Source organism: Hyperoodon ampullatus (assembly GCF_949752795.1).
Source record: "Hyperoodon ampullatus genome assembly, chromosome: 4".
In the NCBI taxonomy this organism is placed as follows: Eukaryota; Metazoa; Chordata; class Mammalia; order Artiodactyla; family Ziphiidae; genus Hyperoodon; species Hyperoodon ampullatus.
In genome coordinates, this window is record NC_136917.1 from 139981060 (window position 1) to 139995538 (window position 14479).

At 37.2% G+C, this 14479-nt stretch overlaps 1 protein-coding gene across 1 annotated transcript in view; it reads left to right on the forward strand.

Annotated features, from left to right (window-relative positions):
- Positions 1-14228, forward strand: part of LOC307052809 (uncharacterized protein C5orf34 homolog) — a gene marked incomplete at its 3' end in the record, with an annotated part of 30276 nt that extends 16048 nt beyond the window's left edge. The window contains exons 6-12 of the mRNA XM_079703943.1: positions 864-955; positions 2883-2952; positions 3610-3780; positions 4213-4307; positions 5664-5762; positions 8797-8837; positions 14035-14228. Coding sequence (XP_079560069.1) covers positions 864-955; positions 2883-2952; positions 3610-3780; positions 4213-4307; positions 5664-5762; positions 8797-8837; positions 14035-14228 — 762 coding nt within the window. The remainder of the gene's footprint in view (positions 1-863; positions 956-2882; positions 2953-3609; positions 3781-4212; positions 4308-5663; positions 5763-8796; positions 8838-14034) is intronic.
- Between the last annotated feature and the right edge of the window lie 251 nt (positions 14229-14479).

Sequence of the window (14479 nt, forward strand, 5' to 3'; positions counted from 1 at the left end):
CAATTCAGACCTCTACTACTACTTAGCCCTCAAGCCTCAGCTTCCTTATCTAAAAATTAGACATTAATAGTTCATATCTCTCAGGATTATTTTGAGGAGTAAATGAGATAATCCTTTGTAAACTACATAGCATAGCACCTAGCACATAGTATCATCTGTTTAATAAATGTTAGTTGTTGCTGTTTTGATATTTATTATGAACACAGTTTTGGACCCTCCTGGGATTACCCAGGAAGAAACCAGGAAATAAGAGAAGGCTGGAGACAGAGTCCTGGTAAACACTAGCATGAAAGAGTCTGAGAAAGAGGAAATTCAGAGGGAATAACAAAACAACATTTTTTTCTAATTCAAGAAGTTGAGCTTGTAAATAATAATATTGTCTTACACAAACTAGCAATTGTTCTTCCATTAATAAAATATAACAAAATGATATAGTCATTCAATTAAAATAGTAATTAAAACAGTTTTTTAAGCCTATTTAGCTGCCTTCTTCTTTTTTTTTTTTCTGTCTAAAGGGAAAAAGGGGCTTATGGTAGGTTTCCTGTTAATGCACAGGGAAATTAGTTTGTTAATTTGAGTACAGCCAAGATTTAAATTGAGCAGTAAGTTATAGGCTATTAGAATGTAATTTTTGAGTAGGATAACTTTTGATAGGAGGAATTCTAGACTTTTAAAAAAAAAGGGAAAATGGAAAAGCATCATAAAATACCTTTTAAAGTTACCTTTTATGAGCTGTTGATTAACTTAAGATAACTGCTTGCCTTTTCACTGTATAAATACATATTTTAAGGAAAAAAATAGCTAAGTAATAATGGCCAAAATTTATTATTGAATCTTTTTTAAACTTTTAAACTAATTTTCAGAGAGAAGAGAAAACTTATTCAGTAAATAACCTTCCTCCAGATAGACCAGGAAGTCCATTTTCTGTTTGTTCTCTAATTAAACAGGCAACCAGGTAAGTGCTTCACGTTCAGCTGAATCAAGTGTTATGTGTCTGAGAAACTTGATACATTTTCTAGTGGTTAGGATAAGATTAAGAATTGGTGGGTACAGTGGAAATGTCTTTAGTAAAATCTGTCAACTTTTCTGGTCTCATCATTTATAAAATAAAGTGATCACAATGTCATTATAAGAGTACTTCTTGGCACTTCCCTGGTGGTCCAGTGGCTACCACACTCCCAATGCAGGGGGGCCCAGGTTCGATCCCTGGTCAGGGAACTAGATCCCACGTGTTGCAACTAAGAGTTCGCATGCCACAACTAAAAGGTCCTGCATGCCGCAGCTAAAGATCCCACATACCACAACGAAAATCCCTTGTTCCACAACTAAGACCCGGCACAGCCAAATAAATAAATAAAGATTAAAACAACAACAACAGCAACAACAAAATCCCAATTATTTTTAAAAAAAAAAGTACTTCTGGCTTTGAAATTTGAAGTTAAATATGGAGAAACATCCGCATATGGCAAGCAACTGCTGCAAGGAAGGAAGTGCCCTTTCTCTAGGTACGTGTGGCATCATTATTGTTCCTTGTAATCAAGTTGAAGATTTTTTTTTTAATTTTATTTATTATTTTTAAATTTATTTATTTATTTTTTTTATGGCTGTGTTGGGTCTTCGTTTCTGTGCAAGGGCTTTCTCTAGTTGCGGCGATTGGGGGCCACTCTTCATCGCGGTGCGCGGGCCTCTCACTATCGCGGCCTCTCTTGTTGCGGAGCACAGGCTCCAGACGCGCAGGCTCAGTAGTTGTGGCGCACGGGCCCAGCTGCTCCACGGCATGTGGGATCCTCCCGGACCGGGGCTCGAACCCGTGTCCCCTGCATTGGCAGACAGATTCTCAACCACTGCGCCACCAGGGAAGCCCCTCAAGTTGAAGATTTGATGATACATTTGAATTTTCATACTTCTTTATTATCCTAGGAGTAATAACGATTTCTGAGAATGAACAGAAGGTGAACTGTAGTTTGGTTCTTTGGTTCATATGTTTTTTAATTCATTAATCAGTCTGTGGCACTGAGAGGAATGAAAGTGGATTGTTGAATTAAATTATTTGTTTTATAAACTTATGTTTAAGCAACTTCTTTTTTTTTAATATATTTTGTGTGTATTTGTTTATATTTCACCTCCAGAAATTGATTGGTTTTAGGTGCTTCTTTTGGGTTTTTTTTTTTTTTTTTTTTAAGATGTTGGGGTAGGAGTTTTATTAATTAATTTATTTATTTTTGCTGTGTTGGGTCTTCGTTTCTGTGCGGGGGCTATCTCCAGTTGTGGCAAGCGGGGGCCACTCTTCATCACGGTGCGCGGGCCTCTCACTATCGCGGCCTCTCTTGTTGAGTAGCACAGGCTCCAGACGCGCAGGATCAGTAGTTGTGGCTCACGGGCCTAGTTGCCCCGCGGCATGTGGGATCCTCCCAGACCAGGGCTCGAACCCGTGTCCCCTGCATTGGTAGGCAGATTCTCAACCACTGCACCACCAGGGAAGCCCTAAGCAACTTCTAAAGTAGATTTGAAGGAGCAGAACTGGTCATTTGATTTTCTAGGGACAGTTGATTCACATCCCCACCACTCTTAGACTATGCTAAACCTTTCAGGTGCTGTGAATCTGTCACTTCTTAAAAAGGAGCAAATTCTGAAAATCCTCTCCATTTGGAGTCATTTCATTGCTAAAAATTAGAGGAATAACCTTAACTATGTAAGATTAGCACAAAGGGAAGCAACAGTAGTAGTTCCCTTCTAGGGGCTTAAGGAAGAAAGAGGTCCAAACGTATTTTTGTGGAAATGAGTTACTTGCCTAAAATGTTGTATAGCAGTGAGAATGGGTTGCTAGAATTGGAAAATGACATTATTTGCAAATGTTTAAGTAGTATTTTTCTTGTTCACAGAATTCTTCAGCATTGTGCCAAGATGAAGCTTTCTTTAAGCCATAACTATCATATATGCTGCTGGAAAATGGTATCTTAAATTATTTTAAAGCAAGATATTTTTAATTGCTTTATTATTTGTATACATACATATAAGTTCAAATTACTTTCATCTAAGTCATGCGAGAAAGTCTTTGTAATATTGATACTGGTTTATTTAAAAAATCCATTTAATAGATAAACACTGAAAAATTGGGCTTTTATGTTATACTTTTACTGTATATAGTTTGTTTTTTCTTTTTTCTTAGAGGGGGAGGGCAGGGGAATTGATTGGATTTGAAGTATGTGAAAAATAGTTATTTTGAAACATATTACAGTATTCATTCTATTTCCATAACTGTAAAAGTAAATTTTTTTTAATGCTGACTTGGAGGAAGTGATTCTCAGACATTGATTTCTGTATCTATACTGCTTTGATTATAAACCTATATGTTGCTGTAGTTCCTAATCTTTGTCTATTTTCTATGTAAAGTTCAGCAGAATGGTGACTTTCCAAAGGTATTAGTACTTAATCTGCTTACAATAGACTCTTTTGGGTAGCCACTTCTGGAAAAGTCAAAACATCCACAAGGGTTCTACAATATTCGACTTCTGAATGAGAATCTGAAGTTGCCTCAGTGTTCATTAATCATTTCAGTCTTATTAGTGCATAACTCTCTTTCCTGCTATTTATATTTTCTGGTTTTAGGTACCTGGGATAAATGATAGCAATATACTGCCTTTGCTTTTGAGAGAATCATTCATACCCAACGTGGGAAGATTTCTTGCATACTCTGATGACAAAGTACATGCTGTCTTTTTAGATGGCATTACTCTAACCCTGAATTGGAATTTCAGCTCTCTTATTGAAAAGAGACAGGTAATTACACTTCAGACTGAAATCTATTATTTACTTATTTATTTTTCATCTGTGGAAATAGTACAAAGAAAATGAAGTACCACAGTATCTCTATTTTTTGAAGTATAAAATCCGTCAAGAGGCTTTACTGATCTCATTGGATTTCCTAGCAGAAATCAGAAAGGTGTGACAAATCATCATTTTTATAAAGGTAACTCATTATAGAGAGAGGGACTAGTATTTTTGTTCTTTTGATAACTATCTATATAAGGGTGGTGGTTGAATAATACCCATATCCCATGTAAAATAAAACTTTTAAGTTAGTCAAAATAAAGTTCTAATGATTCATCTACTTCTTTTTTTTTTTTTTTTTTACTGAAAATTAATTAAAAAGAAGGTGTTGTTTTTCAGTTCTAGAATACTAAAACTTACCTTTCCTCCTTGCTTCTTAAGGTAAATCGAGGTCTCAATTTAGGTTGGTGTAAGTTAACTTTTCCTGATGGACGAAATCAGTTAATTCAGATTCAACACCCTGGACCATATGAAAGGTACTGGAAAGCAATTAAAAAAATAATTTCATGTTAGTAAACAACTTCCTTTTAGACAGAGAGGAAGAATAAAAACATTATTTAAATGTTGTATATATTTTTAGTTTTTCCATGTGGAAAATGTGCATAAAGTCATTTCAGCGGGTTTTAGTAGCTGCAGTGTTTTTGTTTTTGTTTTTGTTTTTTTGGCCACACCGCGTGGCTTGTGGGATCTTAGTTCCCCGACTGGGGATCGAACTCACGCCCCCTGTAGTGGAAGCGCAGAGTCTTAACCACTGGACCTCCAGGGAATTCCTCAGCAGTTTTCAGGGTTTACAGTTATATTGGTCTCTAGCATAACTAAATAGATCAGGTCAGCTTTAATCATTTCCATTTGTATTCTAGTGATTTTTCAAAAGAAATGTGTTATAGATATAACTGGCTTGCTGTGGAGGTTGGACTGTGGTCAGCTGTGTTAACCAGTTAACTAATTAATCCCCTAACCAATTTAAACTAAGGCTTACAGCCACAAATAACTAAATTTATGTATATTTCTGTAAAGTGAAATAAAACAAACTAGCTAATGATTATTCTTAAAATGGAGAAGATTCTTGAAATCAGCTTTTTATGAATATGCTTTTTCTCTTTTGGCTTATATAATTTGTTATAATAATCATTCTCCTTGTGATGTTCTTGACATGTTAGTGATTTTACTTGAGGATGTTCACAAAACAGTTGCTTTTTTTACCTCTTGAATTTATTTTTCTGTTGGGATTTATTGCATTTTGGTTTAAATGCTCCAACATTCATTGCTAGTTTGAATAATTTGCCTCAAAAGATAGTGTCTATTTAGCAAACATTAACTATTTATTTCAGCCAGTCACTCCAAATCATTCATTTTATTGAACTTGATACTTGTTTTGTGTGTTTGATGAGTTATATGTAATTCTGGATGTGTGTGTGTGCATTAATAGGTGTGTTCTGGTTTAAATTTTAGAAAGCAAATGCTCACTTAGTCTTGTGTGTAAAGACATTTTCATGATAAAATTTAATGAAATTCATTTTACTTTGAAAAACTAAAAGGAGAATTTAGACATTAGAACTTTGAATGAAATCCAAGTGTTAACCTGTGTTCTGATTCTTAAATCTCATCTTTATTAATCATATATGTGAGTAAATCATTTTATTCCTGATGAATGAGAAAAACTTGCTTTTTCTTTTTCCAATGAAAGCGATTTAAAAACTTGCCCTACTTTAGAATTTTTTCTTTATTCTTTTTTCCCAAACCGTCTTAATGATTTTTCCAATTTTTAAATGCTTTTATAAATATTCTACAAGTTTGTTTTTCAAATATCTGTCTTAATGTATTCAATCTAGATATGTGACAACAGTAATATCATGGTGCAGAAGACTGACCCAGACTAGTCAGAAAGAAATGCCTACGCATCCTTCATCTTCTGTTCTGGAAGAAAACTGGTATTTGTATTTATTTTAAACTTAATCTGTGTAGAAGAGCCAAGTAATCCTCAAAAATTAAAATGTTAAAAGGTAAACTGACTCTTTTTCCCAAAAAAACTTTCCCTTAGTTAAATATATTTAACTCCTATGATGTTTTGATAGCTTAAATTTTGAAAGTAATTTATCTTTAATTGGATATCTCATTTATTACATTTCATCATAGTATATTTCATCTGAAGATTTGAAAACTTCATATCAAAATGGGTGACTCTTTTAGTGTAATAAATTCATCCTGAAAACTTTATGGAAAAATTTAGAGGATATATATTTTTTTATCTTAGTAATATTAAAGGAAATAAAATGTTGACTAACATAACAAGCTTTCAGAAAAAGTTGATTTTTAAATAATTTCTATTATATTAATTGCCTCCCCCAAATTAATTGATAATCAACAAATAAAGCAAGATTTCAGTCCCTCCTGTGCTCCTTTCAGTGTGTAGGGGACTAGAACTGGGCTCCGAAGGAATATTTAGGGAAATTAAGACATTTTAGGGAGGAAGCAAGGGCAGAGGTAAAAAAAGGGTATTTTGGCTTGTGGAGATAGTAAGAAGTTAGTTTTTATGCAGCAGACACTTACCTGCTTGGGTGTAGTGTGACTTTGATGGATAGGAATAGACCTTGTAATCAATAGAGGAATTCAGACTTCATAGAATTACAAGTTCCTATATGGAAAAATGACAGGAAGAAAGAGCCTTAGGAAGGTTAGTGTCACTGCAAGAGTATAATCTGATTATATTGGAAAAAAAGGATATCAGGAACAATTTAGGAAGCTTTAAATTAAAGTAAGTTGTAAGAGGACTTACCTGGTGGTCCAGCTGTTAAGACTCCGAACTCTCAATGCAGGGGGCCCAGATTGGATCCCAGGTCAGGGAACTAGATCCCACATGCCGTAACTAAGAGCCCACATGCTGCAACTAAAGATCCTGCGTGCCGCAACTAAGACCTGGCACAGCCAAATAAATAAATGAAAAGAATAAAGTAAGCTGTAAGGTGTCTTAGTGCATGGTGCATGGTGAAAAAAAATATATAAACAGTAAGCTTGATTCTTATCACCTTTTCCTAAGTTACTTAGAGAAAGAGGTACAATCAAATCAGTAGATGTTATTTGAATATCCAGATATCTTAAGGATTCAGCTTTCCAGGTCCCTCTCTTCAGCTACAGTTTGGGAGCAGAAAAGTTGCCTTAATAGCTAGCAAAAAACATAGTTGGGAAGAAAGGGAAATTGTACATGGCTATAAAACTGGTTACTTCATCATTGCTCAGCTGGCAAAGTTTGTAAAATGCTAGCCTTTTTATATGAAAGCTTAGAGGAGGATAACTGTCAAGACAAACTGAGAAGTGAGGGGGTAAGAGAAGTACAGATTGGTGAAAGCAGCTATGGGTGGAAGCAATGCGGAGCAGAGGGGAGACAAAGGAATTGAGGAGTGGGGAGGAGAGATACAGCACTTGAACAGCTCCATTCCCCTCTCAAAGCCTAAGACATCTCCACAAGAATCAGATGATTCTTGTTTTCTTGTCAAAGTGGATAGGTTGAAGGGAGAGAAGAGATCACATACTAAACAGCTACCTAAATTGTATTTCAGCTATAAACATAATACAGCTACCTAATTTGTATTTCAATATTTTATTTCCAACTCACCTTATATTATTAGCTTACTCGTTCAACTTTTTAATAGGAATTCTTGTCAAAAAATAGTACAGGAGATATTTCATAAGACGTTGGTTTATCATATGAGTGACAGCATTAAAGGTAGTTTGTATGGTTCTGGGTGTACCCAGAAAATGTGTCTCATGTTTAAAAATGGCAGGGGGAGTGTGTTTTGCAATGATGAAGAGTCGGCGTGTTTTGGAGTAAGTCACATCCAGGTTTTTAGTACAGATGCTTAAAATGAAAGATCTCTTTTATTTTCCGTTCATAGGCTAGAGTACAAGGAAAGAGTGCAGGCTGATGAGGTGCATGTGGTCCATTGCGTATGGTCCATTGTCTGCCAGTAAAGCAGACAAGTCGTATACCCTATTGTGAGCTGTGAAAAGACTTTTCTAGTGACTTGACTAAAGAGATGTTCTAGCATGAATGTCCTCATTATTTTTGCAGAGCTAGTCCAGTTACACTATTTTCTAGTTGTGTGCCACTGCTCATATTTCATCTAGTGATGAGGGAAAACACAAAGAACACACACACATAAGAGGTTCTGCTGGATTTGTGTACATTTAGCCTTCTATCCCACACCAGTTGCCCCAATATCTGTTTCTGTGGAACATGGTAAGGGCTAATGTTCATATATTAACCCTTCAAGTCAAAAAGAGAATGTTTAGTATACTGTGCTTAAGCAAACAATGAAATGATTAGGTAGTCTATTCCAGAGAAATTTAATAGAAAGTAGTTATTATGTTTTGACACCTAATTCAGTCATATAAAAAGTTGGCCCTGGAGACCATCCATTCCCTAAGAGTTCCATATAAATGAGGTCTTACTATATGTGTAAGATCCCTTCTCCTCCAAAGAAACTATCTAGGTATGAAGATCAGAAAATTAAATAGTTCAAGAGAAAGCATTACAAAGAAGTTTATGATTAATTAACATACTGCTGTAGGAATTCAAAGAAGAGAGTATTTCTTTCATAGAAGTGATGAGATTTTAGTAGGTTTTTAAAGTTTTAGTAAACCTTGAGGAGGAAAGTAGAAGATATGCCACATCAGTACTGAGTTGTAGCAGGAAGGCCCATTACCTTCAAACCTCAATACTTAATTCAAAAGTCCTGGAGGTGGAGGACTTTTATTCACTTGCCTTACTCATGAAAGGCACTCAGTAAGCATCAGTTGAGTCAAGGTGATTTGTTGCTCAATAAAGCCAATATAAAGAGAATTCTTAACCTCTAGGTTCTTATGTCAAAAATTCTAATCTTTATGAAAAAAAATTAAGTATGCTCATTTGAAATATTGTGGATATAAAAGAATCAGACAACTAGCATGAGTTTTTTTTTTGCACAGGTCTGTGGCTTCTGAACTTGAAAAGATACAGAAGTTTAACTGTATCCTTTAAACAGAATCTATTGTCCTGCGTAATTTCTCCCTTTCCATTGTAGGCTTAATTCATGACTCTGTACTTTATATTAATCCATTACTTATATATTACAGAGCTTTATTGAATAATATTTAAGATTGTAATTTAAGATGTATCTTGTTTATAGGAGGTACATCATGTTAGCATTTGTACTTTTCATTGGGTTTAACTCAGCAAAGGACAGTGAACTAGGGTTAAGATATCCTATGGAGACTTTCACACTTATATAATTATATTCTAAATTATAACTGAGAACTGTCTCTGACTTCTTTCTTTTGTAAAATTTGTAGGATTTTTATATACTATTATTTGTAAAAAATTTCAGCTTTATTGAGATATAAATGAAAAAATTATAAGATACTTAAATAGTATATCATAGTGACCTGACACACATACACATTGTGAAAGGATCACCCTATCTTGTTAATTAACACATATATCACTTTACATATCTATCTTCCTCCTCTCCTCTATCTCACCACCCCTCCCGGGGGAGGTGGTCGTCTGATTTCCACCCTCCCAACAAACCTCAGTCATAGAACACAGTGTTATCAACTACAGTCACCATGTTATACATTAGATCCTCAGACCTTATTCATCTTATAGCTGAAAGTTCATATGCTTTTACCAACCTCTCCCTCTTTCCCCACCCCCAGCCCCTGGCAACTACCAGTCTACATTCTGTTTCCATGAGTTTGACTTTTTAAAAAATTCCACATATGAGTGACACCATGTAGTATTTGTCTTTCTCTGTCTAGCTTAGTTCACTTAGCAAAATGCCCTCAAGGTCCATCTGTGTTGTTGCAAATGGCAGAATTTCCTTCTTTCTCATGGCTGAGTAGTATTCCATTGTGTGTATGTATATGTACCACATCTTCTTTATCCATTCATCCAACAGTGGACACTTAGGTTGTCTCCATATCTTGGCTATTGTGAGAAATGCTGCAGTGAACGTAAGAGTACAGCTATCTCTTCAACAGACTGTTTTCATTTCTTTTGTTTTGTTTTGGTTTGGTTTTTTTTGCGGTATGTTGGCCTCTCACTGTTGTGGCCTCTCCCGTTGCGGAGCACAGGCTCCGGACACGCAGGTTCAGCGGCCATGGCTTACCGGCCCAGCCACTCTGCAGCATGTGGGATCTTCCCGGACCGGGGCACGAACCCATGTCCCCTGCATTGGCAGGCAGAGTCTCAACCACTGTGCCACCAGGGAAGCCCCAACTGTTTTCTTTTCTTTTGGATATATACCCAGAAGTAAGATTGCTGGATCATATGGTAGTTCTATTTGTAATTTTTTGAGGAAACTTCCATACTGTTTTCCACAGTGGCTGTACTAATTTATATTTCTACCAAGGTACACAAGGGTTCTCTTTTCTCCATATCCTTACCAACACTTGCTATGTCTTTTTTTTTTTTTTGCGGTATGCGGGCCTCTCACTGCTGTGGCCTCTTCCATTGCGGAGCACAGGCTCTGGACGCGCAGGCTCAGCAGGCTCAGTGGCCATGGCTCATGGGTCCAGCCGCTCCGCGGCATGTGGGATCTTCCCGGACCGGGGCACGAACCCATGTCCCCTGCATTGGCAGGCGGACCCTCAACCACTGCGCCACCAGGGAAGCCCCGTCTTTTTTTTTTTTTTTTTTTCTGTACGTGGGCCTCTCACTGTCGTGGCCTCTCCCATTGCGGAGCACAGGCTCCGGACGCGCAGGCTCAGTGGCCATGGCTCACGGGCCCAGCCGCTCCGCGGCATGCAGGATCTTCCCAGACTGGGGCACGAACCCGTGTCCCCCTGCATCGGCAGGTGGACTCTCAACCACTGCGCCACCAGGGAAGCCCCAACCTGTCTTATTCTTTTGATGATAGCCATTCTAATAGGTGTGAGGTGATATCTCATTGGTTTTGATTTGCATTTCCCATGATGATTAGTGATGTTGAGCACCTTTTCATGTACCTGTTGGCCATCTGTATGTCTTTGGAAAAGTACCTATTCAGTTCCTCTGCTCATTTTTAAATTTTTTGTTTTCTGCTATTGAGTTGTAGTAGTTGTTTGAATATCTTGGATATTAACCTCTTATCAGAAATATAATTTGCAATATTTTCTTCCATTCCATAGGTTGCCTTTTCATTTTGTTGAAGGTGTCCTTGGCTGTGCAAAAGCTTTTTAGTTTGACAAGTACCGCTTGTTTATTTTTGCTTTTGTTTTCTTTGCTTTTGGTGTCAAAAAGTCATTGCCAAGACTGATGTCAAGGAGTTTATTACACCCTATGTTTTCTTCTAGGGGTTTTATGGTCTCAGGTCTTACATTCAAGTCTTTAATCCATTTTGAGTTGATTTTTCTGTATGGTGTAAGGTAGAGGTCCAGTTTTCCTGACATCGTTTATTGAAGAGTCTATCCTTTCTCCATTGTATATTTTTGACTGTTTGTTGTAAATTAATTGACCATTACAGACATACGTGACTTTATTTCTGGACTCTTTATTCTGTTCCATTGATCTATATTTCTGTTTTTTGCCATACTGTTTTGTCATACTGTTTTGATTACTATAGTTTGAAATCAGAAAACTTCCAGCATTGTTCTTCTTTCTCAAGTTTGCTTTGGCTATTTGAGGTCTTTTTTGGTTCCATACACATTTCAGTAGTTTGTTCTATTTCTGTGAAAAATGCCATTGGAATTTTGTATTGTTCAATACATTGAATATTGTATTGAATCTGTAGATTGCTTTGCATAGTATGGACATTTTAACAATACTAATTCTTCCAGTTCATGAGTACACAATATCTTTCCATTTATTTGTGTCTTATTCTGTTTCATCTAATGTCTTATAGTTTTCAATGTACAGATCTTTCACCTTTTTGCTTAAATTTATTCCTAGGTATTTTATTCTCTTCGATGTAATTGTAAATGGAATTGTTTTCCTAATTTCTTTTTCTGGTAATTCATTATTTATTTATTTTTATAAATTTACTTTATCTATTTATTTATTTATTTTTGGCTGTGTTGGGTCTTCGTTGCTGCGTGCAGGCTTTCTCTAGTTGCATCAAGTGGGGGTTGCTCTTCGTTGTGGTGTGCGGGCTTCTCGCTGCAGTGGCTTCTCTTGTTGCAGAGGCTTCTCTTGTTGCAGAGCATGGGCTCTAGGCGTGCAGGCTTCAGTAGTTGTGGCACGTGCACTCAGTAGTTGTGGTTCATGTTCTCTAGAGCTCAGGCTCAGTAGTTGTGGTACATGGGCTTAGTTGCTCCATGGCATGTGGGATCTTCCCGAACCAGGGCTCAAACCCACATACCCTGCATTGGCAGGCGGATTCTTTTTTTTTTTTTTGCGATACATGGGCCTCTCACTGTTGTGGCCTCTCCCATTGTGGAGCACAGGCTCCAGACACGCAGGCTTAGCGGCGATGGCTCACGGGCCCAGCTGCTCCACGGCATGTGGGATCTTCCTAGACCAGGGCACGAACTCGTGTCCCCTGCATCGGCAGGTGGACTCAACCACTGCGCCACCAGGGAAGCCCTGGTATTAATTCTTGTTTAAATATTTAGTAGAATTCACCAATGAAACCATTTGTGTTGGGAGGTATTTGATTACTGATTCAATTTCCTTACTAGTAATCAGCCTGGATTCAGTATGTTTCTAGGAATCTAACCATTTCTTTTAGGTTGTCCAATATGTTGGCCTATAATTGTTCATAGTAGTCTCTTATGATCCTTTGTATTGTGTGGTATTGGTTGTGATTTCTCCTCTTTCATTTCTAATTTTATTTGTTTGAGTTCTCTTTTTTTCTTGATAAGTCTAGCTAAAGGTTTATCTATTTTATCTTTGCAAAAACACCCCAGCTCTTTGTTTCACTGATATTTTCTTTTGTGTATAAGCTCCTTCCAGGGAGATAGCAGCAACCTTGAGTAGGCCAGAGAAAGAATGTGGAGATATCATCTGCCAGCCTCCTGAGTCTCCAGGGAGGATCACATTCAGCCCCGAGGCACATGCTAAATTAGAAGCTTTTAAAACATGCAAATAGGCATACCTCAGGCAGCAGCTTTTAAAGTATGCAAATAGCCCTCTTTGAGGGAAAGACTGGGAGCTGGGTGTTTCTGTCTGCTCAGAGCTAGGAGTTTTAGGGGCCTTTTCCACACTTAGAAGTCTTAAAAGTTGGAGCATTAGATCTTGGGTCAAACCGTTTACTCCTCAGGGAGAAGCTGGGAATTGTGAGTTCCCCCCTATTGTGGTAAGGGTGGGGTTTATAGTGAAAGTGTGTCTCAACCTTTCTTACCCATTTAATTGTGGATATTTTCTTATTCACTCAGTGTATAGGAGTCACTCTGGTAGTTCCTGGATTTCTGACAGCAAGAATTTCTCCGTGTGTAGCTGTAGATTCAGTGTCACATTTGTGGGAGGAGGTGAGTTCAGGAACCTCCTACATCACCAGCTTGGACTGGACTCTTCTTTTTCTTATTAAACCTTTTGTTCTGTACATTCCTATCCCACTCATCTAAATTTCTTTTATCCTGTTATTTTTCCATAATCCTATTCAAATAATAAAGTAGCTCTGCAACAGAGGACAGATTCTTTTCACTCTAGATGTTTTAAGTTAAAAATACCCTACACAGGGCTTCCCTGGTGGCGCAGTGGTTGGGAGTCCGCCTGCCGATGCAGGGGACACGGGTTCGTGCCCCGGTCCGGGAGGATCCCATATGCCGTGGAGCGACTGGGCCTGTGAGCCATGGCCGCTGAGCCTGCGCGTCTGGAGCCTGTGCTCCGCAACGGGAGAGGCCACAACGGTGAGAGGCCCGTGTGCCGGGAAAAAAAAAAAATACCCTACACAGATTGTTTATATTCCTCTCACCCCTACTTTGGTTCCCTTTTATTCCCATATCACTTCTTCATTTAAAGAAATGTTACTGAGGTTTTAATTCTTTTATTTCCTCCCTGTCACCAAACTTCCATCCAAATACAGACATACATACTCTCTTTTCCTTTCCCCCTCTTATAGTCTTAACTTGTTTCTTCATCTATAAGGGATAGACTTGATAAGTTCTTAAGTCCCAACTCTATTATGAATCCAAGAGATCTTCCTCCCAATGGAGAAATAATATTTTAATATGAAGGCTAGGCTTTCTGAATTAAAAACAATTACAATGAAAAATATGGGGAAAAAGCTCCTTAACTAAGCAACTTAGTATTATTGGAGAACAGTGGTGTCCTAAGCCAGATTTCTAACAAGAAAAATGAACAGTCTTTGGATCACTGTAAACCAGAATCTTCAGAAACCTTGCTAAAGGAAGTTAATGAAAAGAGTGTATCAGTGGCATTGAAAAAAACCTCTGAAATCCTTCAGGATATTGACTGTCTTCTATCAAACTCTAAAAGGTGAAATATGGAATTATTACAATATATTATTAAACCTTGAGGATGTTATTTCAAGTGACTGGTAGAAAATTACTAGAAAGCCAAGAAATTATATATATGACTTCTGTACAATGATTATATGAGAAATGACATTTAACTTTGGAGGTATTTTACCTAACTTGTAAATTTTAAAATATGTATTTTATTAATAAAGAACTATTTTAAAAATTTGAACAATTTCTTATCTCAGATTTGAGAAAAAAATTTATAAAACTG